This window comes from Myotis daubentonii, chromosome 12, assembly GCF_963259705.1.
Source record: "Myotis daubentonii chromosome 12, mMyoDau2.1, whole genome shotgun sequence".
NCBI classification, from domain to species: domain Eukaryota; kingdom Metazoa; phylum Chordata; class Mammalia; order Chiroptera; family Vespertilionidae; genus Myotis; species Myotis daubentonii.
Genome location: NC_081851.1, coordinates 78,378,874 through 78,404,203, shown reverse-complemented (window position 1 = coordinate 78,404,203; position 25,330 = coordinate 78,378,874). Strand labels below are relative to the sequence as shown.

General features: G+C 46.6%; 1 protein-coding gene across 4 annotated transcripts in view; it reads right to left on the bottom strand.

Annotated features, from left to right (window-relative positions):
• Window positions 1–1,561: 1,561 nt before the first annotated feature.
• Window positions 1,562–25,330, bottom strand: part of ADAM17 (ADAM metallopeptidase domain 17) — a 36,074-nt gene continuing 12,305 nt past the window's right edge. For 2 of the 4 annotated variants that reach the window (XM_059660576.1, XM_059660577.1), the window contains exons 4-19: window positions 24,722–24,810; window positions 21,366–21,534; window positions 19,825–19,958; window positions 17,229–17,318; window positions 14,881–14,994; window positions 13,998–14,142; window positions 13,805–13,893; window positions 12,565–12,717; window positions 9,760–9,959; window positions 8,347–8,450; window positions 7,182–7,316; window positions 6,344–6,474; window positions 5,526–5,604; window positions 4,769–4,857; window positions 2,857–2,907; window positions 1,562–2,392 (exon numbers count right to left, since the gene is read on the bottom strand). In XM_059660576.1, coding sequence (XP_059516559.1) covers window positions 2,042–2,392; window positions 2,857–2,907; window positions 4,769–4,857; window positions 5,526–5,604; window positions 6,344–6,474; window positions 7,182–7,316; window positions 8,347–8,450; window positions 9,760–9,959; window positions 12,565–12,717; window positions 13,805–13,893; window positions 13,998–14,142; window positions 14,881–14,994; window positions 17,229–17,318; window positions 19,825–19,958; window positions 21,366–21,534; window positions 24,722–24,810 — 2,123 coding nt within the window. In that variant the 3' untranslated portion in view covers window positions 1,562–2,041. Of the gene's footprint in view, window positions 2,393–2,856; window positions 2,908–4,768; window positions 4,858–5,525; window positions 5,605–6,343; window positions 6,475–7,181; window positions 7,317–8,346; window positions 8,451–9,759; window positions 9,960–12,564; window positions 12,718–13,804; window positions 13,894–13,997; window positions 14,143–14,880; window positions 15,000–17,228; window positions 17,319–19,824; window positions 19,959–21,365; window positions 21,535–24,721; window positions 24,811–25,330 lie in introns of those variants that run through there. The other 2 variants (XM_059660578.1, XM_059660579.1) reach the window with 2 other exon arrangements.

Here is a 25,330-nt window from a genome sequence, read left to right as displayed (position 1 = left end):
TTTAATATTATTGGTCGATGCAGGTGCCACCAGCACCACCACTATATGCACCCTGAGCAGCTGGGGAGTCTATAAGCGGAAAAAAGGGTAAAAGACAGTTTTATTTTTTTTAAAAGTTGATTTTATAAAAAATGGTTTTCTTACATTCAGCTGGGAACTGCTTCACTCTCACACATACACCCACTCACCTTACATCAGAGTCCAAAAGTGTAACTAAAATATAAGAGTATGGTGACTAGTTAAAAGAGCAAATACCACAAGGTACAAGTTCAAGTATTAGTGTAACAGGTATCTGTGTAACAAACATCCTTAGGAAAAAAGACACCATTTGTCACAGGTTTGGTTAATTGCCCTCAAAGTTTGTAAGTTACTCATTAAACATGTTGGCTGATGAGCACAGTTCAGGACTTACAGGGGAGAAGCTTTTAACTCTAACTCTAAGGAAGTCAGAACTCCCCGATGACTTCTCCTTCACACAGCGAGTGCACACCGTCTGGAGTCCTGAGCAGGACGCAATGCGAACAGCCACGTGCAGGGCAGCACCACGGTGTCTGAGTCCCTCCCAGGGGCTGTCACCCCGTGGCCATGCCGATGCTGGAGGAGGGCTCCTCATGCTGAGGGGCAGACAGGCCCCGCGCCTCGGCCGGGCTGGCCCCCAGTCAGTGCGGAGCAGCCCGAGCCGGCCCGGGACAGCGGCCTGGACAGCAGGCCCCGACCACCCGGTGTGACATGGTGGAGCCGTCCTGGACTCCGAGGCCACAGCACAGCTCTGCAGAGTGAACAGGGCAGCGGACCAGCTCCGAATCTCACCGAGGCCACCCCCAAAAGGAGACTGTCACCTCCAGGAAGACAAGGTCCCTGCATTCAGCGATGCCAACAGGAGCCCAGCCCTGCTTCCCGATGCCAGGCCACCGGGCCCAGGTGAGGATGGTGCCGCAGCCCCTCAGCACGTCCCAGGCACCCAGGGTGCTGACAGCTCAAGCTGTGAGGCATCTGAGAGGAGCCTCCCAGACTGCACCCCAACTCCACCAGCATCGACGCTGGCCCTCAGCAGGCCCCCAAGGTCCCCCAGATCACACGCAACCTCTCCTATGGAGACAACAGTGACCCTCCCTAGAGGCATGGCCACTCCCCGCACCTGAGCTCTGGCTCGAGATCTCCTCTGGCTCTTCAGCCAGAAGGGGCCGCTGCCACGAGGGCCACTGGTTCTTGGAAAAGTGGCCGGAAGGCTGGTGCTGCCAGATGGACACGGAGACCGAGAGAACTCTGAGGGAGCCTAGGGACGCTCAGTGCTGTGGGCGTGCCGGCTGCTGCCGTCCCAGAAGCGCCAACAGTGTTAGGTCCCGGAACACACTTGTAAAACAGGAAAACTGCCCAGCAAATGAGGGTCTCACACAGGGGGCAGGATTCTGTAATGCAACTAGCCCTACTTGGGGCTCTCGCTGTAAACTAGATTATTTAAACTGCAGAAACAGTAACCCAAATCACTCCTGGATTGGGGTGGGTATTCTCCCTGCTGTAGGCGTGGGGTAGTGCCGAGAACCAGAACCCACACTGTGGAGATAGTACACAGCTCAGTTTTATCTTATCTTTACTTGAGGGCAGAAAAATAAATTATTCTGTGTTCCAGTTATCCTCACGAGTAATGCTAACTGCCTCATCTTCATGACACTGTATGAAAAAGAAAATCGTTCTCTCCCTAATCAGTGCTGTCATCGATATAAAGGTTACTTTACAAAAACGTAAATACTTATGACCTAATCCAGCTGTATTTTCTGCTTCTGCACCACAGGTTGAAGGATATTTTAAACAAACACTAAAACCTGAAAGCCTCAAAATAAGCTAGATTCACCTTACCTGTTCACACAGAAAGGCCCAACCACACAAGTACATATGCCAAGAAGTCCAGACACGTGACCAGCACCTGCTGAAGTCACTGCCTTGTTTCTCCCAGATCTTCACAAAATCTGCGAGTGATTTTAGGTCAAATCTACAAAAACACTTTGCACACAGGGCAGAGCGCAGGGCCTCCCTCCCTACACTAGCACTCGGTCTCTTTGCTGTCGACGCGGTTCTGCCGCTGCAGCTTGAAGGATGAGGCCTTCTCGCTCCTCGTGACCGGGTGGCCCGTGAGGTCCTCAAACGACTTGGCGGCTGTGCTGCTGTTCGGGAAGGGGTCCTTCTCGAAGCCGTCCTCGTCCATGTGCGAGTCCGTGCTCGGGTCTTCCTGGATGGTGTCCATGCGCTGGTGGTCCAGTTTCGGGGCCACAGGCGCCACCGGCACCACAGGGGTGGACTGCAGGGGCTGCAGGCGGCCTGGGGTCTGCGGCCCTGGAAAGGGCTTGATGATGCGGACCGAGGCAGAGTCCATGCTGCTGAGCATTTCCACGTTCTGGAAAGACACGGGAGGAAGAGATGAGCGGCAGGTCTGCCAGCTCCAGCGCGCCCACCCAGCCTCGCACGGTTGCTGCCACGACCCACGCGCTGAGGAAAACTCTCAACTCAGAAATGACTCAGAAAGGCAGCTTGCAAGTGGCCTGCCCACTGACCATGTGAAGACCCAAAAGGAAACTTCTAACAACTCTCAAGTTCAGGTCTCAAGACAAAAACAATCGCAAAATAGTCACTGAGCTGGTGCTGAGCAGCTGAGTCACTCGGGCTGTGGGGAGGCGCCAGCAGCACTGCTCCCCTTACATCCCCACCCATCGTCCTTGCTGTGGGCACAGGACTTAACGAACCCCACCTCGGCCTTTCCTGCTGCAGCAGGACCTCCAGCAGCCACAGGGGGCGCAGCTGGGTGGCCGACGGAGGTCTCCCTGTGCCACTGAGAGGCCTTCTGTCGGGCAGCATACTCACACTGGGGTGAAACAGGGACAGGGACTCATACTGCTTATCCAGCTTCTTATCCTAGAAAGAAGAGAGCAGGAAAAGGTCATTCCCACAAACACAATTCACTTCAGTGCTCAGTCCTTAGAGCAGCGGTTCTCAACCTGTGGGTCGCGACCCCTTTGGCGGTGAACGACCCTTTCACAGGGGTCGCCTAAGACCATCCTGCAGATCAGATATTTACATGACGATTCATCACAGTAGCAACATGACAGTGATGAAGTAGCAACGGAAATAATTTTATGGTTGGGTCACATGAGGAACTGTATTTGAAGGGCCAGAAGGTTGAGAACCACTGCCTTAGAGAACCTCCTAATACTGAGTGAAGCACTTAGAACCTGAGCTGTAGAAAGTGGTAGCAGGTCCGATGCATGAGAATGAGTGTCGCCCGTAAACCTGAGGAGCTCTGCCACCACCTACGGGTGCCTCTGCGCTCGCAAGAGCCTGTTCCTTTTGGTGTGAAGTAAGACAGGTTCCAATGCTGTACCTCTGGGCATTTCCCACCGGGGGCAGGAGGACAGAGGCGTCTGCCCGTGTGTCCAGGCCCTGCCTGTGCCTGGGCAGAGCTGGCCCCGGCGCCGCTGGTGGGAGGCTGAGGGGCTGTGCCTGTGCTCTCGTTGGCTCTGGCCTCACACTGCCCAGCCCGCCACAGCCTTGATATTCTTCCCAGCTGTTCCCAGAGTTCCTGTGGCCCAAACTTGTGAAGGAACTGGGTCTCTGACCTGCATCATGCTTCAGAAGGCTGCACACATGGTTCCATCCACTGCCTAAGACCCTGCCTGTGGCTGGCATTGCATGACAATGGGCACCAGGCAGGAGGCTGGGCCCTGGAATCTAGGTCTGGCTCCTAGTTCAGCTGCCCTGAGCGGGTCTGTGGTCAGAAACAAGCCAGCACCCTCCCTCCTGCGGCAGCTTTGCTCAGAACAAGAATCGGGCCTCACGGAGGGTCCACAGGTGTAACTCACTGCATAGTAAACAGCACGAGAGCTACTGGCTGTGCTGAGGCTTCCCAGGCTCACCTGGGGGCAGCACAAGTGGAGCCTCGGCCTGCCCATCGTGCAGGAGACAAACCCTCGCCTTCACAGAGAAGCAAGGAACAATCTGGAGTTCCTCGGACAAAGCCCCATTCGACCTGCCGGCTGTCACTCATTTTGAACGAGAATAAACAGACTGCTCCTGCTCTGTGTCTGGAAGGGTTTAAACACCCACATGGTGATGCCAAGGACCTGATGGCACAGGGCACCATCTTGGGATGCGGGTGTTTGCTGTTTGCTCTGTGACAACAAAGCCTGCAAATACTTATGTTGAGACACTTCACTCATCTGAGGTCCTAGGCAAATCCAGCTCACCAGTACCCTGTGGCCCTGGCCAGTTTGCTCAGTGGATAGGGTGTCGGCCTGTGGACTGAAGGGTCTGGGGTTCAATTTCGGTCAAAGGCACGTAGCTGGGTTGCAGGCTCAATCCCCGGCCCTGGTCAGGGCCCGTGCAGGAGGCAACCAATCGATGTGTCTCTCTCACATCAGTGTTTCTGTCTCTCCTCCCTTCCACTCTATTTAAAAAAAAATCAATGGAAAAATACCCTCTGGTGAGGATAACAAAAAAATAAAAATAAACGAACAGTCTCCTGTGCTCAGAAGTATAAAATTCCTCAGAAATTCTACACAAGAATGAAACATCTACACACAAAAAGTAAGATTCTTTTAAGGCCTATTAGCTAAGCTCTTCACAAGATATGCTGTCCTCGGGCTAACACTGAAATATGTCATTGGAAACAGTAGGTCAGACTTTGTTAAGGACAGATTTTATCTTTTCCACAGATCCTATGGCTGGAGTTGTTCAACCTTTTAAGAGAAGATTTCACTACTTACAAATGGTGACTTACCACACAATGGACAAGAATGCTGAAAGGAATCCAAAAGATCAAGGAGAAAACCAGGACGGAGCCCACGATGTTGTCTGCTAAGAACTTCCCTGTGAACAGTTTCAGACAGTGACTGACTGGACCCACGGACTGCACAGTCTCCAAGGAAATGCTCCGAGCTTCATCGCTGTGACGAACGCCACGGCTGCTGCCTACACTCTCCTGACTGTAGCGCCGAGAGTGTCTGTGCACCTGGGAGACCTGCCCGCCTCCCCCCGCCGCCTCAGAAACAGCCCTGAGACAGAGGTCAGTGCCGCTGACGGATGAAGTCCCAGAATCGTTCCTGGAGCCACTGCACAGAGGCTGCTGGGAACAATGCTTATGAAGACAGTGTTGTTGCTCTCCGGGCATTTCTGTGACTAAACTCTAAATGACGGGCCCTGGAGGACATAATACACGCCCTGCTTCTGCAAAACCTGAGGCCGTTTGTAAAATGAATCCATCAGGTAATTTCAGATTTCCAGTCTGTAGGACAGGCCGACTCTTGTGAGTGCATTTTATTTAGCAGAGAAGGAAGCTGATGCTTTGACTAAGCACCGATTCCCTCGTCTGAAAACTGCATCCAACCCACCAGGGGAGGCCTAGCACCCCATGAGGCCACAGACGGAACTAACGCAGGGACTGTTCCCTCTGCTGCTGCAGGACCAGAGTCTCCACTCTCCACTATCACCCAGACATCACTCGGTTCTAAGCAGACAAGCACCTGGGGGTCACCTACCGAAAGTATTGATGCTCAGCTGATCGATGAAGTCCCAAAATCGCTCGATGACATCCTGTACTCGTTTCTCGCATTTGCCCTATGAACAGAAAACAGCATTTTTCCTAAAAGAAATGCACTTAGAAGCAATGTGGCTTTCTACAAACAGCTAACGCACCTGGCTCACCTTCGATATGGGCAATACTTTAAGTGTGATGAGCCCTAAGAAAGGAGGGGGTGCTATCACTGAGGCCTGACCACCAGGCCGTTTCTATACGTGAACTTGGGGTTCCCGAGAGACGGACTCAGAAACCCAGGGTGTAAAAGCTGTGAGTCCCAGGAAGGGTGGCACTGAGCACTCCAGGGACACAGCCGGGGGCCTGGGAAGCCTCTGGACACTAACCCTCCACCATGTTTTACATAAATAAGAGACCAAAGGGTCTGATTTGGGTGGATCAAGCTGCTTCTAGATCTTTCCTACTTACAAATGGTGACTTACCTACATTTTTGCAATCTTAGTCAATTTCGTAATTAACAGAAAACCAAATGATCAGGACCCACCGCCCCACAACCACCCACTTTGCCAAAACTCCCAAGGTCCTGGCCAGTCGCTGGACTCGGAGTCCCTTGCTCTGGAGAGAGCGCCGTTTCCCGAGGGCGCCCGGCTGTGCGCATAGGCGGTGCCCACGCTGACCTCACCGGACGGACTCGCACAGGAATGAGCGCTGGGTGAGGAGAGGGCAGCCCTGGTTTGTTTCCTTCCATTTGCAAAATTGAGGACAACGTGAAAACATTTCCCACCTGGCTGGACAGAAAAAGCTGTACATAAATGTACTCACATTCACGTCACAGAACCCTACTGTACAGGGCTTCCCTTTCCTCAAAAACAAGTTCTTCTGCTCGGAGTCAACGTAGGGCACGCACCGGCCCTGGGCGTCCCGGCAGCACACCTTGCACGAGTTGTCCGTCTCTGAAACCAAGGGCACACAGCTGAGTTTTCCTGGACACGTGGCTCCTTGCTTCCCTTCCCGCCTGAAGACCTGACTCCACTGTGTGGATGCCGAGTTCCCAACCCAGGGGTTGTGATCTCTGGGCTCTTCGTTTTGAAATCAACAGAATTCTGGGCTGGGGCAGGAAGCTCAGAGCCCAGTCCACCCGAGGTCCCCCCTCAGACCCAGGGGCTCCAAAAATAATGCGAAAACCTGAGGACAGGTGTCTGAGAGGCCAGCATGATGGTGCCAACCATCACTAAGGAGGCCCCTGGCCTGGCCCACCACCGGTGGCGAGCGTCCTCCTCAATGGGCCAGTCCTGGAATCGGCGCTCTCCGGTGAAGTGTGGAAGGAGCACCACAGCTCAATGCCCACGGCACCAGCTCCTGCTGCCTTCGTGCGTGTCTGACACCCAGCCCCACCCCCACCACCCACAGAATCCCCTCCTACTCGCCCCACACTGGCCACGTGGTCTGAAAACGTGGCAAGAAGGGAGGCCAATGGGCTGGTTTTCAGACAGTGGAGCCAGGATCTGAATCCAGAGGTCTGTCTCCACACGCCACCTGCACGCCCCTGACGGCGCTGGGCTCGCCCCATCCTCAGCAGCAGTGAGTAGCTGACACTGTCAGGGCCCCAAGTGGAGGACCGGGGCCGGGCAGACACAGGCCGTGGCGGGGACGTGCTCACCGTTACACGCGCAGGACTCCAGCTGCTGCTCCCTCTCGCAGAAGGGCACACACTTGCCGTCCTTGCACTTGCCCAGGTCCAAGCACACCGTGTCGTCCTCGGCGTTCCCCGGCGGAGGGCACTCACTGCTGTTACCTGGGAGCACCAACAAGCGGAGGCCCCGTGAGCCACGCCTCCAGTCCCACAGGGCGCGCCACATGCACGGTCCCGACCCTGAGTCCGGTCTGGCAGAGTAAAAGGTGACCCACGGGCAAGGATGACACGGCCGTGTCCAATCGGCAGGTAAGCAGATGAGGTCTGGGAGAGGGCCAGGCCCCGAAGGTCCCCAATGCCCACACTCTGTCTCCCTGGCCTCACCTCAACCACTAACACTGGCCATGCAGTCTGCTCTATTACTGTGAAACCTAAGAGACATGTAACACATGCGTATGTGCTATCACACTAGTAACACCAACACTAGTGCCACCAGCTAGACTGAAAGCGCCCTCCCCGGGGAGAGGTGTTCAAGAAACTGTATATGAAGATGAGAAATCACTTTGCAAGCATCAAACTGGCAAAAAGTAAGAGTCTTGGCAAGGACGTGGGACAGAGGCGCCACGGGCCCTCAGGGGCACTGACACACTGTCCTCCAGCTCTGGGACCAGTGCAGGAAGGGCTGTCTGCCGCAGCCCTGCCCCACGTGTCCAGATGATGGCTATCCCAGCAGCTACTGCTTGACGAGTGAGATCATCACGACTAGCGCCCGGCAGGTGCCCCCAACATGAACTCAATGCAGACACAGATAGCACACAGTGCAACAGAACGACTCGTGAGAAACGGTACTGAGTGGACAGATCTAAGGTAGAATGCCATTTCGGCATGTCAAACACTCCGACACAGAGCAGCACCTTATGTTTCAGGGGAATACACACATCCAGGCAAACGTTCATCACAGCAGAAGGGACGCCTACGAGAGGGAGGAGCACGACGGGAGGGGAGGAAGGGGAACTGTCCGGAAACAGACGGGTCTGCAGGACCCTGACCGTGTGCCACACACTAAGGAGCACCCTCCACTCCGCATGGGAATTGAAGAGACGGCTGCTTCCATGTAAGTGAAACAAGCCCGTGTCCCAAACACGCACGTCCCCACTTGAGCAGAGTCTTCCAGAAGCAGCAGGAGCCGTACCTGTGCAGTAAGACACGCCTTTGCACGTAGCGTTAATGGCCTCTTGGCACTTCTTCTGGGCAGTCTCAAACTGGCAGTTTTTACAGCAAGGACTGTTCCGGTCACTGCAGAGGAGCAGACAGGGACCATTCAAGTCAAAGGACAGTTCAGAGCCAACACTGCAGCCCTGTCACAGGCCCTGAGGAGCGGTCGCAGGGCAAGGTCTCCGGGCTGGGTCACCCACTCCTGCATAACCCGACTTGCAGGTGCTGGCGCCACCTGCATACACTCGGTCTGCCCGTCCTCATGTGGAATCAGGCAGAGCAACGCAGACAATAGGTCAGGCTGGTCCGGAGTGACTTGTCTTTAAAACATCTTGGGTGTCCTGCCCTAGCCAGTTTGGCTCACTGGATAGAGCATCGCCCTGGGGACTGAAGGGCCCCAGGTTCGATTCCAGCCAAGGGCAAATACCTTGGTTGCAGGCACATCCCCAGTAGGGGGTGTGCAGGCGGCAGCTGACCGATGTTTCTCTCTCATCGATGTTTCTAACTATCCCTCTCCCTTCCTCTCTGTAAAAAAATCAATAAAATATATTTAAAAAAATAAAATAAAACATCTTGGGTGTCCTCGGTTTTCATTAGCTTAATATACATAATACATTAATGTAAAAGAGAACACTGGCCTGTAGGCAATCAATGGTCAAGAAACGAAGCAGCCCAAGCCCTCCTCCGAGTATTTACATGTTAATATGCATGTAGGCGGTCAAGTCTGTGATTCACCATCAACGAAAGCTGTCCCCTCTGTTTCCAGGCAGGCCTGGCTCTCAGGGACATAAAAATGGCAACAGAGGTGCCTTCCAACTTGTAACCTGCTCCCTCCACATTTGGTGTTGCCATTAAACGGGACAACACTAAACTCTTGTGTATGTGTCCCAGGACTGCCAGTCGATGGTGTCCAGGATTTGCTATTACAGTGGGGCCTTGACTTACGAGTTTAATTCGTTCCGAGACCGAGCTCATTGAGGAGCTCGTTAACTCAAATTACTCTATCAACTCTGCAAAAAATCGGCCGAGAGACAGCTGGTATTTCAAAAATCTCGTTAGTCAGGACACTCGTAAGTCAAGGCCCCACTGTATAGAGAATGCAGCATGAAGAGAATCATCGACCGTGTTCCCTGACACCTGTTTCCTCAGAAACGACTCTTGCTCTGGGGGAGTCTCCACGCGACCGCAAAGTGTGTGAGAGTAGGGATTCCATGACAGACTGGCAGACTGCTTGGAGGAAGCATTTCTCCTGCTGTAATGGGCAAAGGGTAAACACCTGTGTGCACGCACACACATATATACATGCACCCGGCACACACGCCCTCATCGATTCCAAAGCCCCTGTGCTTGCAATCTGCCCCTCCCGGCCCCGCCGCCCCGCCGCGCCCACCTGCACTGCACGCCCTCTTTCAATGTGCAGTTGCTGTGGCAGCAGGTGTCGTTGTTCAGGTACATGATGCCCGGGTCGCACTCCTCTCCTTCGTCCACGCGGGAGTTCCCGCACACTTTGTTGCTGCGCTCTTGGAAACACTCCTGGGCCTTGCTTTCGATGGTCTTGTAGATGGACTGTTTGCTGCAGTTTGAAAACAGCTGAGGAGCAAAAAGGACCCAAAATAACATGAAAATCCATTCCCCTGTGTTTGCACCGCCTCTCTAAACTCTGAATACAAAAGTCCATCGGAGCCTCCTGAAGGCGTGTCAAGTTCATGGCTGTCCCTCTATGTGCCTCTGCCTGGGACTGATCCTCGCCCTCCGTGAAATGTTGAGAGGCGGGTGCGGATTTGGCGAAGAGCCTAAAATTCCTCACAGGAAGGCAAGCTGCACGCAGGCTGACCCCAAACATCCCAGCCAGTCCGTCGAGAGGACGAGCAGTCGGGCACGAGTGGAGGACCGTGAGCTCCACCAGACCACGAGCCGCGCCTGCTCGGGCCTGGCACCGCCGGGGACAGTGCGAACCGTCACAGACCTCGTCTTCCTAGATACCACGTCCAGGCATGCCAATGGGCTGACCTGGCTCCCCACCCCCTTCCCTGGCTATCTGTATGAATGATCCATGTTTAAAGACTTTCAATAGTTGAGCTTACTGAGAAGCAGTCTTATATTCACTGAGTGGCCAGATTATTATGACCACCTGACCTTTATAGACAAATTAGCTGTACACTGCTTCGTATGGGATATGGAAGCCAAGGCCTGTTCGAACACCTTTGCTGTCTGCAGTTACCAAGATAAAATGTCTCCAATTCGCACAGGAACACAAGGATTGGACAGTCGAGCATTGGAAAAAAGTCACGTGGTCCGATGAATCACGTTTCCAGTTGCATCATGCAGATGGCAGAGTGAGAATTTGTAGGAAACAGCATGAAAGCTTGCACCCCACATGCATGAGTACAACCCTTCAAGCTGGTGGGGGCAGTGTTATGGTTTGGGGCATGTTTTCCTGGCATGATTTGGGCCCTTTAAATCGTGTGGAACAACATCTGAATAGCACAACATACCTAAGCATCGCTGCTGATCAAGTTCATCCTATCCTGTTGATGGCGTATCCCAATGGAAATGGCTTCTTCCAACAAGACAATGCGCCATGCCACGGTGCTTGTATTGTGCAGGAGTCGTTTCAAGAACATGAGGGAGACTTTACCTTGCCTAGGTGGCCCCCACAATCACCAGATCTCCATCCAATGGAGCATTTGTGGGACGAAGTTAAAAGAGCCATCAGGCAGCTGGTTCCACAACCATCAAATCTCACAGAACTGGTCAGTGCTATTCATCAGGCATGGTGTCAGATTCCTCGCATCACCTTCCAACATCTCGTGGAGTCAATGCCAAGAGGAATCACCGCAGTATTGAAGGCAAAAGGTGGCCCAACGAAGTACTGATGGGGTGGTCATAATAATCTGGCCACTCAGTGTAGTCTATTAAAATATTAATTCTAAACTGTCATCTAAACCAGCGGTTGCCAACATTTTGGACCTCACAGACCACCAGGGTCTGCGGACCACCAGCTGGCGACCGCTGCTCTACACATTCTCATGAGCCCCCAAGATCTTCAGTTTTCAAAGGTGACCAGTGGCTCAAAGGCTCCTCTACCCTCACTTCCCAGAACCACGAAGGTAGCGGCTCCTCCTAAACTCGACAGACTTAGCAGCCAGGAGCTCTGACAGAGCCCACTGGCCAAGCCACCTGACATCATGACGAAGGGTAAGAGGCACAGGGAGAGCTCGGCATCGTTATCTGAGGTGGGGTCTCCACACTTCTCTGCAAATCGCTAAAATGGCTTCTTTCACCCCAGACAAGCGCCACCAAGCCCCTGAGGAGTGGAGAGCACAGGACTCCGAGGTGACGTGGCCACTGAGGCACACACAAGGAACGGCCAGAAAGCTCTCCGAGAGCCACCACCCTGAACAGAACACGACCTGGACTTCTGAAAGGCCCTTCCAATGGTTACAGTGAAGACGCTTGCTCGGGCCTGGCTCCCGACAGGCAGGACAAACCCTCCAGCATCTCTCCTGACCAGAGACTGATCCGAGCCCTCCCAGCCCTAACTCTGCACGACAGAGTGTGTTTTCTCACTGCTCGCTGCTGCTCAGCTCCAGGCACCATGAAAGGACCAGACGCCTATGGACACTCTCTCTTAAAGTCTCTGTCGTTAACAATATCCCAAGCCAACCCGCATATCTATCAGAATAGACTGGTCACATACGTACCAATACACTGACCAGGTGCCACCTACCCGACCAGACACTGGAGACAGAACTGCGAACAGAAAGACCAGGGCCCTTCCCACAGGAGGCTGAGAGTCTGACAAATTATGTATTTTGTTGCAACAGTTTATGAAAACATGCAAATGGTGAAGTACTGCAGAGTTTAAATGAATGACAACTTGTACATGAAAATGAGAGAAGTTTTATCTTACAGCCTGAGCCCACCAGACCCTGCAACCTAGACCTGCAACACAAACCTAAGCTATGGCTAAGTGTCCAACGGCTCAAACGCACATGCTTCATCTTGGTAACAAACAGCCCCGACAGCAGCTTTACCCCGATGTGACGGGCCACATTTACTCCCAACACACAGCCAAGTTTCCAGGTACTTGGGAGTTTGCAGTCCATCCCTGAACGGACCCGTTCTGAGCTCTGGTTATTACTCAGTAGCCTCTTCCTTTCCCAACCACGTCAAGACGCTCCGAGACACATACCTTATTGTTCTCATGATCTCCGCTCACAGCGATGGGATACATCACGAATTTTCCTCCCTGGTCCTCATTTGGGGCACATTCCGCTAGACCATCCGGATCATGTTCTGCTCCAAAATTGTGCCCCAATTCATGAGTTGTAACCAGGTCAGCTTCCTTAAAGATCATGCAAAGAAAACATTACTTTCCAATACCCAACCACCACCGGCTTTGGCCAGTGGGCCCTGCTATCTTAAATAGGGCCCTGAGGAATGGGATCCTGAAAGATCCTAACTCTGCTCAGAGGACAATGTCCTCAGCTAAAACAGCCACCTTCCCACGTTCCCTTGAACATCTGGGCAGCCATGTGACCGGCTCTGTTGCTGAGCTATAAACAGAAGCCAGTGGGTGGGACCTCCAGACCAGTTTTTAAAAAGGGACAGACTATGCTCTCTTTGTCCTCCTTTCTGCAACACCGAAGGGAACCATCGTGTGACCATGAGGACAAAGGCTTAAGGACAGAGGGAAGACCCTGGGCCCCCAGCATCTGAGCGCGGGAACACCTCAGAATGCCGCCCACGAACTTCTCGACTGTGGCAAACACACCCCTTATCTAAGTCACTGCTTACTGGATTTCTGTTATGTGGACTTTCTGGAATATCCCTAACACATTCCTAATGGATATATCTGGGCAAAAACAAGATCCCAAAATATTCCAGAGGAAAGAACAGGTCACATACAAAGCATAAAAGACTGGAGTGGCTTCAGAGGCTTTAACAGGAACACAAAGGACTAAAGGACAACGGAGCCATGCCTTCAGATTCGAAGGGAACTGGGAATGCATGAGCTAACGATCCAGTTTAAAGCGCAGGGGAGCTCCTGAGGGTCTGTACCAAAATGCTGATATTAGTCATGAAGAGAGTGTGGGCCCAGGAAAGGAGAGTCCGGGTGACAGACCATAGCCACATGCAGGGCCAGCAACCAGCACCCGCAGAGGAGGGCAGCGGAAGGGCCCCGGGGACAGCTTATGGAAAACAATGGCCCAGATGGGTCTTGGAAGAAGTTTGACCAGTAATTTTTATTTTCTTCTTTATACCTTTTATTTTCAGATTTCTCACCAAAGAACATGTGTTTAGGCCAAAAAAAACACAACCACACACACAAAAAACCTAGTATTTAGTACTCTTTTAGAAGATATCTTCATAAATATATAACAACTATAATAAACTAAACATCTATCCTTTTAAAAAATAAAAGAACATACCTTCGTAAGAATGGTTTTACCGTAATTTTTTGTGCTGGTCAAACCACTATTCAAATAGATATTTTTCTTTCCAATTGGACTATAATAAGCTAAAGGAGAGAAAACAGACAAATTGCTTGTTCAGTACAGAATTCCAATATAAGCCAATCAGCCTGCTGTTCCCACACAGTCACACAGCAAATGGGAAACTTACCCTTTGGACAAACACCTCCGTGACTGTTTGCTCTGGGAGAACCAACATAAGCCAATCCAAGAGTTCCCATATCAAAATCCTGGTACGTGAAAAGATGTGCTAGGCAGACTTTAGATGCTTCTTCAGCTATATCAAAGCTAAATTGCTTTAAAAAAGCAAAGTGTTCTTAATTAGATTAACAATAACATGACATGGAAAGATCTTTCATCCAAGTATTCCAGATCGGCTCCATATGATTGCAGGTCTACACCAAATAGTACGGGCAACGCAGGGCAATGCTCCTTGCCCACAGCTCGCACCCACCTACCTGCACAGGTGAGGAGCAGACTGCCATCTGAAGGGGGTGGGGACGCCAAAGGGCTCGGCTGGGAGCGTTTTATAGCCGTTCCAGAAACGATGAGGGTTGGTGGGAGAGCACACAGCCCAGCACTGGGGACATTCCAAATCTGCCGGACCCAGTACTGGGACGCCTACCTCCCTCAGGGGCCTCAGAACTTCTCGCAAAGACAAGGACTTTAAAGTATTTCAAGAATTCTAATGGTTTTAGAAGAAACCTCTACTACAACAACCCACAGTCTCCAATTAAAAAATACCTTGATTTTTAAAATGCTTAAAATGAACAGCAGGGTCCTGACCAGGTAGCTAGGTGATGAGAGCATCATCCCAATACACTAAGGTTGTGGGCACAGCGTTTTGCCCTGCTGGCTGCTGGCCCTGCTGCAGGGGACAGGTGACTGCTGACCAGCTGTCTGGGCTGCTCCGGTTCCCCAACCCCTTTTCTAACATGTCCCTTCGTCAGTAGACATACCCCTCCTCCCGCCCCCCGCCCCGGCAGAAACCACAAGTGGTAGCAACAGTGCCACGTCCAAGGCTCCCCACCTACCTCCAGCAGCATCTTCACATCCCAGGCATCCTTTTCTTCATTTGGGTAACTTTTTGCCATATTATAGTGCCTCTGACCAGGTTTTACATCCTCTGGAGTCTTGAAAATGCGAATCTATACTTAAAGAGATAATATACTTAGAACACTTCAGAAAAAGTCACAAACTAAATACTGCATTGTTTCAGATATTCAATAAAAGCCGATTCTAGAAAAAAATATGTTTTGGAACCAGAATTACATAAAATTCTTCAGCCCTAAATAATTAATGTTTAAAAACAAAGTGAGAAGCAGATGATAATGGAGAATTTGTCAATAAATGATTTATAAATTTACAAATGTACTCCCAAATTTTCATTTTTTCTATATTTAGTTCAAACAATGAGAACTTCAGTTCCATTAGCCTAAAATATTTAGTTCAACTCTAGTCAATGATGCAGAGATGCAGACTAGGATGTCCGTCACTATAAGCCACAGGAGTAAAAGGTATTAAGAACAGGGGCTGCTCCCTGTACATGTAGCACAAATACTATGAATCCTGCAGCAAGGACCAGGCTCGGCAGGTCGCTCCCGAGGTCTCTGGCGCTGCCTGCCTGCGGAGGGCATAACGGCTCTGCTTTGCCACCACGTGGGAAGCCCACTGGGTGCGCTTTGCGGCTCTGGGGGTGGGTGGTCAAGACCAATTCTGGGATGGAACAGGAAGCCTCCTGTGGCGGCCCATCTAAGCCGTATCTTCCAACCCGCTTGTTGTTATTAAAGAAGCTGATATTTTTAGCCCCTAGATCACATCTATTTTTTCAACTGGTTCCAAGTTCTAAAGCAAAAAAAAAAGGGGGATCTTTACTGATCCCCTAAAACTCAATCAAGTCGCAGCTGTTTTAAACAAGTGAGGCAGCTTTATTTGAACCACAGTGGGGTAGTCACCAACATATTCATGAAATGGAAAAGCATGATCCAGAAAGTACGCATACCACCACTGTGTCAAATACACACACACACACACACATGCTATACATGCAGAAAGGTCTCTGGAAAAATACACATGAATCTAGTGACATGGGTGTCTCTGGGGAAAGAAACTGGTTTGACAATGAGCGGAGATTGCGGAGACTTACTTTTCTCTGGCTTTTGTACCATATGTATATGTTACCTATTCAAATAATAACTTAAAAAAAGAAAATGCAAGTAAAAGAATGGGAAAAGGGAAAAATAATTCTCTTAGTTTTATGCAAGTACTATAAAAGTTCAACATTTATAAGAATGATGTATAATTTCAAGGTTGTTTTTGTTTTACTCTCTAAATTCTAGCTACAGAGCCTATAAGAATATGGTTAATTCAGAACAAAGCCTAGGAAAAAATACAAACAATAATTTCCATATCAAAGTGTCCAGAGCAATACCCAATTTCAGAACAGTCTTTTTAATTAGTCTTATCAATTTGGAACAATTTTTACTATGAGATACTAAGATGACATTAATACACTGTGGCTGGACACACTCTATTTTTTAAAATATATTTTTTGCCGTAACCGGTTTGGTTCAGTGGATAGAGCGTCGGCCTGCAGACTGAAAGGTCCCAGGTTCGATTCCGGTCAAGGGCATGTACCTTGGTTGCGGGCACATCCCCAGTAGGAGGTGTGCAGGAGGCAGCTGATGGATGTTTCTCTCTCATCGGTGTTTCTAGCTCTCTATCCCTCTCCCTTCCTCTCTGTAAAAAATCAATAAAATATATTTAATAAAAATATTTATTTATTTGTTTATTTATTGGGGGTTTTTTGGGGAGAGAGGAAGAGAGAGATAGAAACACTGCACACCCCTATGGGGATTGAGCCTGCAACTTGGACATGTGACCTAACCGGGGATCAAACCCATCACCTCTTGGTGCGTGGGATGATGCTCAACCACTGAGCCACACCAGCTGGGCTGGACATATTCTATTAACAAGATGTAAGAAATCAGGAGGTTTGGGAGAAAGTTCTAATGGGTCTGTACGCATAAATGCCTTGCAATGTACACAGTAGTTCTGAGCAACTTTCCTGACTACAGACTCAACACTACGTGCCAGGATTCTAACTGAAGACAGAAAGCATGATCACAGGCAAGGAAAACAGGGCAGGGGATAGAAAGGCCCTGAATTCAGAGAAGGGAGAGATCAGAGCAGCAAAAAAGGCTTTTTGCCTAAAACAAGCTTAAGAACAGAAAACTTCATAATCTATAAGTAATTAATATAAAAAACACTAATTTAACAAATAAAAATTATGGCATTTATTTATTTATGATTAGATCTGAAGTGACAAATATTTACATGACAGAACTTAGCTGAGTGTGTGAGCCAATGCCTTGATAAGTACCTGTTCTATCTGTATTCCATAGCCTGTAAAGCCTGCGTTGTCCCAGGAAGTGTTCCGGTAGATGTCATCGACTCTGTCAATGAGCTCTATCTGTGAGAGGGAGAGACATTATGTACCTTTACTGCTCTTTGCGCCGTAATGAATCCTGCAGGGAGAAAGCGTCATTATCCAAGTTTCTACCAATTACAAATACTAGCATAGTAGTATCTTCATCACTGACAGTGCTAACAAAGAAGTTATTCCCAGCCCCAAATAAAGTGTTGTTACCAGAGTAAAACAGTGGTACACCTTAGTATAAATCTAAGTAATCAACTGCATATGGAACCAAAATACCAAGTAACCAGTTTTTTTTAAAAAACCTGCCATTCCAGTCAGTTACAAAAATGAAAATGAATAGTCAATCGATTTACCTAAAAGTCTCTTCTAGGAAATATTCTGTCTTCACTCGGTCTCTTGGCCAATTCCTCAAATGCCTTCCTCAGAGAGAGTGAGGAGCAGTGCCAGGCCCTGCTCAGCTTGTCCCCACCCGCCCTGGGCAGAGTGCAGCATGGGGACCAGGCCGAGAGCCAGGAAAATGAGGCTCACCTCCCCCTTCCCTCTGTGCTCTCACTTGGGAGGGGGAGGTGGTTAGCGAGGGAAAGGATGACAGCCAAGGACGGTTCACACCACCAAGAACAAAGCACTCAGCAGTACCTTCTCTCAAAGAGAATTTTTTATTGTTCAAAACTGGCTAGATGAGGTTTTTTGGGCAACTGCAAAGCATGTTATAGGTAGAAAACTGCTCTTTGCTTAGAGCAGTGATGGCGAACCTGACACGTGTGTTAGAGGTGACACGCGTGTCAGAGGTGACACAGAACTCATGTTTTTGGTTGATTTCTCTTTGTTAAATGGCATTTAAATATATAAAATAAATATCAAGAATATAAATCTTTGTTTTACTATGGTTGCAAATATCAAAAAATTTCTATATGTGACATGACACCAGAGTTAAGTTAGGGTTTTTCAAAATGCTGACATGCTGAGCTCAAAAGGTTCGCCATCACTGGCTTAGAGTAACTGTAAGAGTAAGAAATGCAAATTTTAAGAGTACAGTAAGTCCTCAGGTTACGTCAGAGATCCGTTCCTACGTAACACGATTTTCTCTGTAAGTCGAAACCCACCTACATAAGCACCTACGTCACTCACTGGGAGCACATACACAGCAGTCATGAAGTGAAGCAGTAAAAAAAACAAATTAAAAGAAAGGGAACATCAGGGGATTGTCAAGGGCGGGGAAAAAGGAGACATATGTAATACTCTTTGTAATACTTTAAGCAATAAAACAATTAAAAAAAAGAAAAAGAAAATGGAAAAGGAAAAAAAAAAGAAACAGTAAATACCAAAAAAAAAAAAAGAAAGAAAAAAGAGAACAATTCCTGACCTTCACTTGTGGTAAATAAATAATAAAAAACATAAAGCACATATGTACATACGTCGAAATGACAGAACTTTTTTTTTTTTATATAAATGGGAGATGGCGACATAACCACGAAAGGACATACGTCGAGTCGGACGTAACCCCAGGACTGTCTGTACTAGTTAACCTCTTGTTATATTCATATTCTTGGTGTAATGAACAAAGAAGTAAATTAAGGGAACTCCTTAATACAAAGCCCTATTAAGAAACTTTTTCAGGAAATCTCTCTTCCATAGGAGCAAGAATTACAGTGACTTCACACACTGCTCCTACTAGCTTCACAATGACTTCTTTCACTTGGCGAGGAGGAGAGAGAAGGGTGAGGGCGGGCATGGCAGAGAAGGGCCACCGAGAGGCAACGAGAAAGACGTCTTTACTGAGCCAGGCTCTTGGCTCATGAAGAGCTGCATTCGCTTATTTCCTAAACAGCATTTTGGTCAGTGCCAAGTTATCAGACAAATGAGGTCATACTATGAAAAATGTCAATGAAATCTGATTCTCTTGACTTTTCAAAATTACAACGGTAAATGCTTAAAAATCCAGTGTCAATACTTCTGTAACCTTCACTCTCAGCCCGCAAGCTGGTTATAAGCATGAAGGTCCCATCTATTTCTCAGAGCCCAATAATTAACCATTTTATGGCATAAACCAAACCCATCTTCTCTGAAACATGCATATAAGCAAAAATCAGTTTAGAGAAAACGCCATTATAAAAGTTTCTACCAATTACAAAAACTAGCATAATGTTTATTCTTTATACAAATACATTTTCCACTCTAGAGCAACATTCACATGTCCCAGTAAGATCACTGCCATTACAGCAGTAATGTTTTCAAAGAATTCACTTGGGTAAAGAGAGGCCTATGTAATGAACTCTCCCTAACCCTAATATGCATAAAAATTCTACTGTGCAGAAAATAATAGTTCAAAGGTAAAACAGGTTTTCAAATATTTGAAACTAAAATCTCTATGCAGTAATGCAAGAACCTCAGATAGCCCTCAAGTATTTTATGAAATAATACGGCATCTGAAACAGATCCATTTCTTCATGTTTCAAATTGTGCAGTCCTCTCCTAAGGGAAATGAGTCTACCTACATGAGTGTTTTTGTCCGTTACCTTCTCCCGTATCAAATACTTACTAAGTAATTGGTGGTGGTGCTCTCTTCCCCTCTGCCCATGTGCTTGTAAAAGCGATGATCTGCCACCACCAGTAATTTACACGTGTTCTTCATGGGATCAGGGTCGGCTCTTCTCCTCACCCGATGAACAAGCTCTAATAGGAATTTGTAAGCACTATTACATCAAAGTTCATCAAACAAGGAGGTTTTATAGTAACTCTTTAAACCTAGCATAGTTTTGAAACAAACATTACATGAATTTAGTTTCCTTACAGGTATCTTGAACAAACCACCCCCCCCCACACACACACACAATTTGAAGGAAAAGTGAAAAGTAATATGAGGTTTGAAAATTGTAGAATTCAAATCCTAGCTGGTTTGGCTCAGTCAACAGAGCATCAGCCTGCGGACTGAAGGGTCCTGGGTTTGATTCCCATTAAGGGCACATGCCTAGGTTGCAGGCTCGATCCCCAGTAGGGGGTGTGCAGGAGGCAGCTGATCAATAATTCCTTCTCATCACTGATGTTTCCACCTCTCTCCCTTCCTCTCTGAAATCAATAAAAATATATATTTTTTAAAAATTGTAGAATTCAAAACCAAGGAAAAGTGTCTGTAATTGTTAAAATGAGGCAACTTTAAAAAGTACTTGCAAGTAAAGCAATCAGCTATTTATTGCTCGGCTATGAAGCTCTCACTCTATTCTAGAAGTCCACAAATTAACCAAAGTAATGGCAAAAATATCAAGGTAATCAAAGACATTAAAAACCAGTTTGTGTTGCCAAAACCGGTTTGGCTCAGTGGATAGAGCGTCAGCCTGCGGACTGAGAGGTCCCGGGTTCGATTCCGGTCAAGGGCATGTACCTGGGTTGCGGGCACATCCCTGGTGGGGGATGTGCAGGAGGCAGCTGGTCGATGTTTCTCTCTCATCGATGTTTCTAACTCTCTCTCTCTCTCTCCCTTCCTCTCTGTGAAAAATCAATAAAATATATTTAAAAAAAAAACAAAAAAAAACCAGTTTGTGTTAATAGGTTTTCTTATCAAATAATCAAATTGTTTAAGAATTTATTTATATACTAAAATGCTGTAATATTTTCTAAGGTTTGCAAAAATAAGGACAGTAGACTGTTTCTCCAAGATGGCTGTTTTCAAAAGGTGCTAAACGGATCTGCCCCAAGCTGATAAGCTTCATCTTTCCAATCATTAAAGAGCTTTCCTGCTACCAAGTAATGTCTTATCACTTATCTAAAGATTGTTTTACAGCAGTATTATTTTGTCATTTTTAAATACCTGCAAATAAAAAAATATTTTCCCTCAGATTATTCAATTCCCCTTTCCCCAATCTTTTTAAAGTCTAATCTTTACTGTTACGATTGTTTTCTAGTGTTTTTATTTCTTGCTTTATAGGCAAAAGAATTAACATAAAAATTTCTGAACAGAGCTATTTTCCAGCCAAATACTATAGTTACTTGAAAAACATGCTTTTTAAAGAAATCACCTTAACAGCCCTATTGAAGACAGCACAGTGCTTGTTTCCTACTTGAAATACGTTTTCTAAGTCTTACCCTTAGGTGCCTCTCCATCTACCAGCCCTTCTGGAAGCAAATCTTCATTTTCCGCCTTTATGTAACCACACACTTTTGAAGAGTGCAACCGTGAAACGTTCTTGATATCTTCAGATTTATAAACTAATATTCTTTTGTCTTTAGTATCATTAATTAGTCTCCAAAGTGGCTAAAATAAAAAATATATAATTGCGATGGAAAATATAAAAACTCCTAAACATTAAATTCTTACATCCTTTCCTTTCCTTGTTTTTAGATAACATTCATTTCCAGGCTAAGTAAACTGACTAGTCATTTTTATAGGAAATAAACCATTTCAATTTTTATCGTAAGAGTTTCTATGCTAGGAAACAGATACATGGATTATTCACTTTTTTAGTTTATCTGTAGATAAAGAAGGGCATTATTTTGTACAAGTTATGAAACCTTTTAGAAGAACCAGAAGAGAAAATGCATATCCTTTTCCATTCACTGATTCAAAATATTAATGTTAACACCAACCATGCTGGGTGATGGGCAGACAGCATGGAAGTTAGACAAGATTCTGTTCCGATGCTCTTTCATTCTCGTTTCCTTAACATCTTACATGCACAGGAAAGAAAAATACCTTCACTTACAATATTGCAAGGCCACCGTAAATCAGAACTAACATACTCAAAAGGGTACCCACGTCAAAAGAATGTTTATTATTTCGAACTCAAGTTCCTCGCTGTAAGGGACATTGGTCTCATCAGAACCAAACAGCTTGTGAGAAAGGATCAAAAAGATAAAATTTACATACACACACGTATATCCATAACCATCATGAAAATGAAATTAAAACGACAAGAAAACACTACTTCATACCCAGCAGGAAGACTATAATAAAAAATACACCCAGAACAGGTGTTGGCGAGGAGGTGGACAAAGCAGACTCTCATGCATGCTGGTGCACATGTCACACGGGCTGTCAAATGCAGTATGTAAAATGTGAGCTTGTCAGGTACAGCCACTATGGAAAACAGTGTTACTGTATGACCCAGCAGTCCCACTCCTAGTTTATATCCAAGAGAAATGAAAGCATGTGCTCAAACAAAAACTTGTGCACAAGTGTTCACAGCAGCGTTATTCACAATAGCCAAAAAGTGGCAACAACTCAAATGTCCAATGGATAAAGGAATAAGCAAAAGGTGATAGATCCATACAATAGAATGTTACTTGGTTATAAAAAGAAATAAAGTACTGACACATGTTACAACACGAATGAAGCATGAAAACATAATAAGTGAAAGCAGCAGTCACAAAAGCCCACACATTGTGTAGTTCCACTTATGTGAAATGACCAGGCAAATCTAGAGAGAGCAGCAGATCAGTGGTTGCCTAGGGCTAGGGGAGTAGGGAGGAAAGGGTGATGGGGGTGATAAAAATGTTCTAAAACTGATCATGGTGATACCTACACTATTCTATGAACATACTAAAAACCACCAAGTTATATAGTTTAAATGGGTAAACTGTACAGTGAATTGTATCTCAATGAAGCTGTTAAATACATATATACTCTCTTACAATCCATGTAGGAGGCAGATTTAAAAACAATGGTTACAGAACCTCAGGCTAACAGAGACCTCAAAAAATTCACTAACCAACTCCTTGCTATCGAAACCTTCACAAACCTGCACCTGGCCTACGAACAGGAAGAGGACATTTTTTCCTTTGGGCACAAACACTTCTAAATTCATATTAATCGTTTCATAATATAGCCCACCTTGCAGAGAAAAAGACAGCAGGCTTCGGGATCGGATATGCCTGGGTTCAAACCTCACTGTACCCCACCGCATGCCTTGGAGATGTTAACGTATCAGCATAACTGTTCTCATTGGGTAAGGCAGTGGTAACGCCTATCCTGAAGATAATGTCGAATATGAATCCAGTTACATATTAAGATTTCAAAATGAAGGGAGTTACTATTACTAGTACTAAAAGCAGATCCTATTCTCACCATTTCTAAGAGAGTGCTGAATCCTATAATAACCACTACTAATAACCATGACTGGACCCTAAATTGGAAGGGAAAAAAATCCATGAAAGAGATTTTGAGTAGGACAAGAGATTTTTTTGACTATGCATGGATTGTCAGCACTGAAATATACCTGAACCTTTCCTTTTAACTAATCTTCATTATAGTTTTCCCACAGGTGTTCTGTTTTGATGATACCCAGAGTATTCGCATTTTCCTAGAAACAGAGAATACCTTCGACCCACCATCTGTGGCAAATGTTGTTTTCCAGACAAATCTTTGACACACGGCTACCAGTCCTGCACAAACGTGACCAGTGCAGCCCTGGTTTTACTGCTAGTACCTTAACGAAAGAGCGGCCCGAGTTTCCTACTTTCCTCTTTTAACCCCTCAGACCAGGGGTCCTCAAACTACGGCCCGCGGGCCACATGCAAATACAAATATTGTATTTGTTCCCGTTTTGTTTTTTTACTTCAAAATAAGAAATGTGCAGTGTGCATAGGAATTTGTTCATAGTTTTTTTGCAAACTATAGTCTGGCCCTCCAACGGCCTGAGGGACAGTGAACTGGCCCCCTGTTTAAAAAGTTTGAGGATCCCTGCCTCAGACTCTAAACTATTACCCTTCATTGATCTTGCATTTCCAGAGCATCTAGGAGGAGGAAAAAAAAGGAGAAATGGACAAATAAGACTTCACCTTCATCCTTGAGAACGTTTACACCAATAATAGGATTATTAGAGTAAGAATAAGGAAAAAATGAGTTGGGGAGAAAGGAAGTTTTCTCTTCCTATTCTCCACCCACATGTGATTTTTACTCAATTATGGTATCAGAAATACAGAGTGCATCTTATGACAGCTTCTTAGCCATTTGTAAAAAATATCACCTTCTTTAAAACATCATCTACTTTCCTAATTAAAAATCTTTAAATACAAGGAAAAAAGAAGTATACTTATAGATCTTTGTCTTCTTACAACAACTGAGAAACGACTTTTTAAAAATCAGAGATAATTAAGTGAAGTCAGAGAGAAAAATGACAAGAACTATATGATTTCACTCATATATGGGATATGAAACAAAAAGCAACAAACAAAAGGCAAACTCATTCAGACAACAGCAAGGTGGTTACCAGATGGGAAGGGGTGAGAGGAGGACGAAGAGGGCAAAGGAGGTCAAACATATGGTATCGGAAGAAAACTAGACTTCCGGGGGTGAGCATACAATTGAGTATACAGATGTCATATTATAATGTTGTACTCCTGAAATTTATGTTATTAACCAATGTTACTCCAATAAATTTAATAAAATAGACATTTGATGAAAAAAAGATATATGCTAAGAAAAAAACTCATGTTAGATTTACCTCTATATTATATTCTGCCCCATCTGTGTTGATCCTTATTGTAATATCATCATCTCCTATGTGGGCTAGAACCCTAGAGTCAGGCTCACCTTAAAGAGAAAAAAAAATTTTTTCATGATTAAAAAATACTTATATCAAAAAATAAACTATGCCGCACTGCCATTAAAACTCAACAAAGCCCTTCATCAGAGTGCATCTGCCCAGACACTGTGAACACCATGAAAACACCCGGAGCAGAGAGAGACTCGCCTCAGGAGGGGCCTCTATCCAGTCATCTGACACCTCTCTCTCGCCTCCAGCTTCTGAACGAGAATGATCTAGAGTCTGTTACAGAACAAAACCAGCCAACCTGTAATTTCCTCCTGGAATAACTCTGCCTACTTTGGGTGAAGAAAGAACTAAGAGGAGGCACAAAACATAATTTGAAACACAGAGGTCTTGAACTCTACTATTTGACGATTTTAATGCCATTTGTTTCTGACTGTAGAAAAAGTTCCAGAAGTAAACGACAATTGCTAGTTGGATACATTTTCTTAAATATAAAACAGGATCATAAAGTCAGTTATTTTACCTCCTAGGTTCTCTGTGTAAAATCTCCTAAGGGAAGTC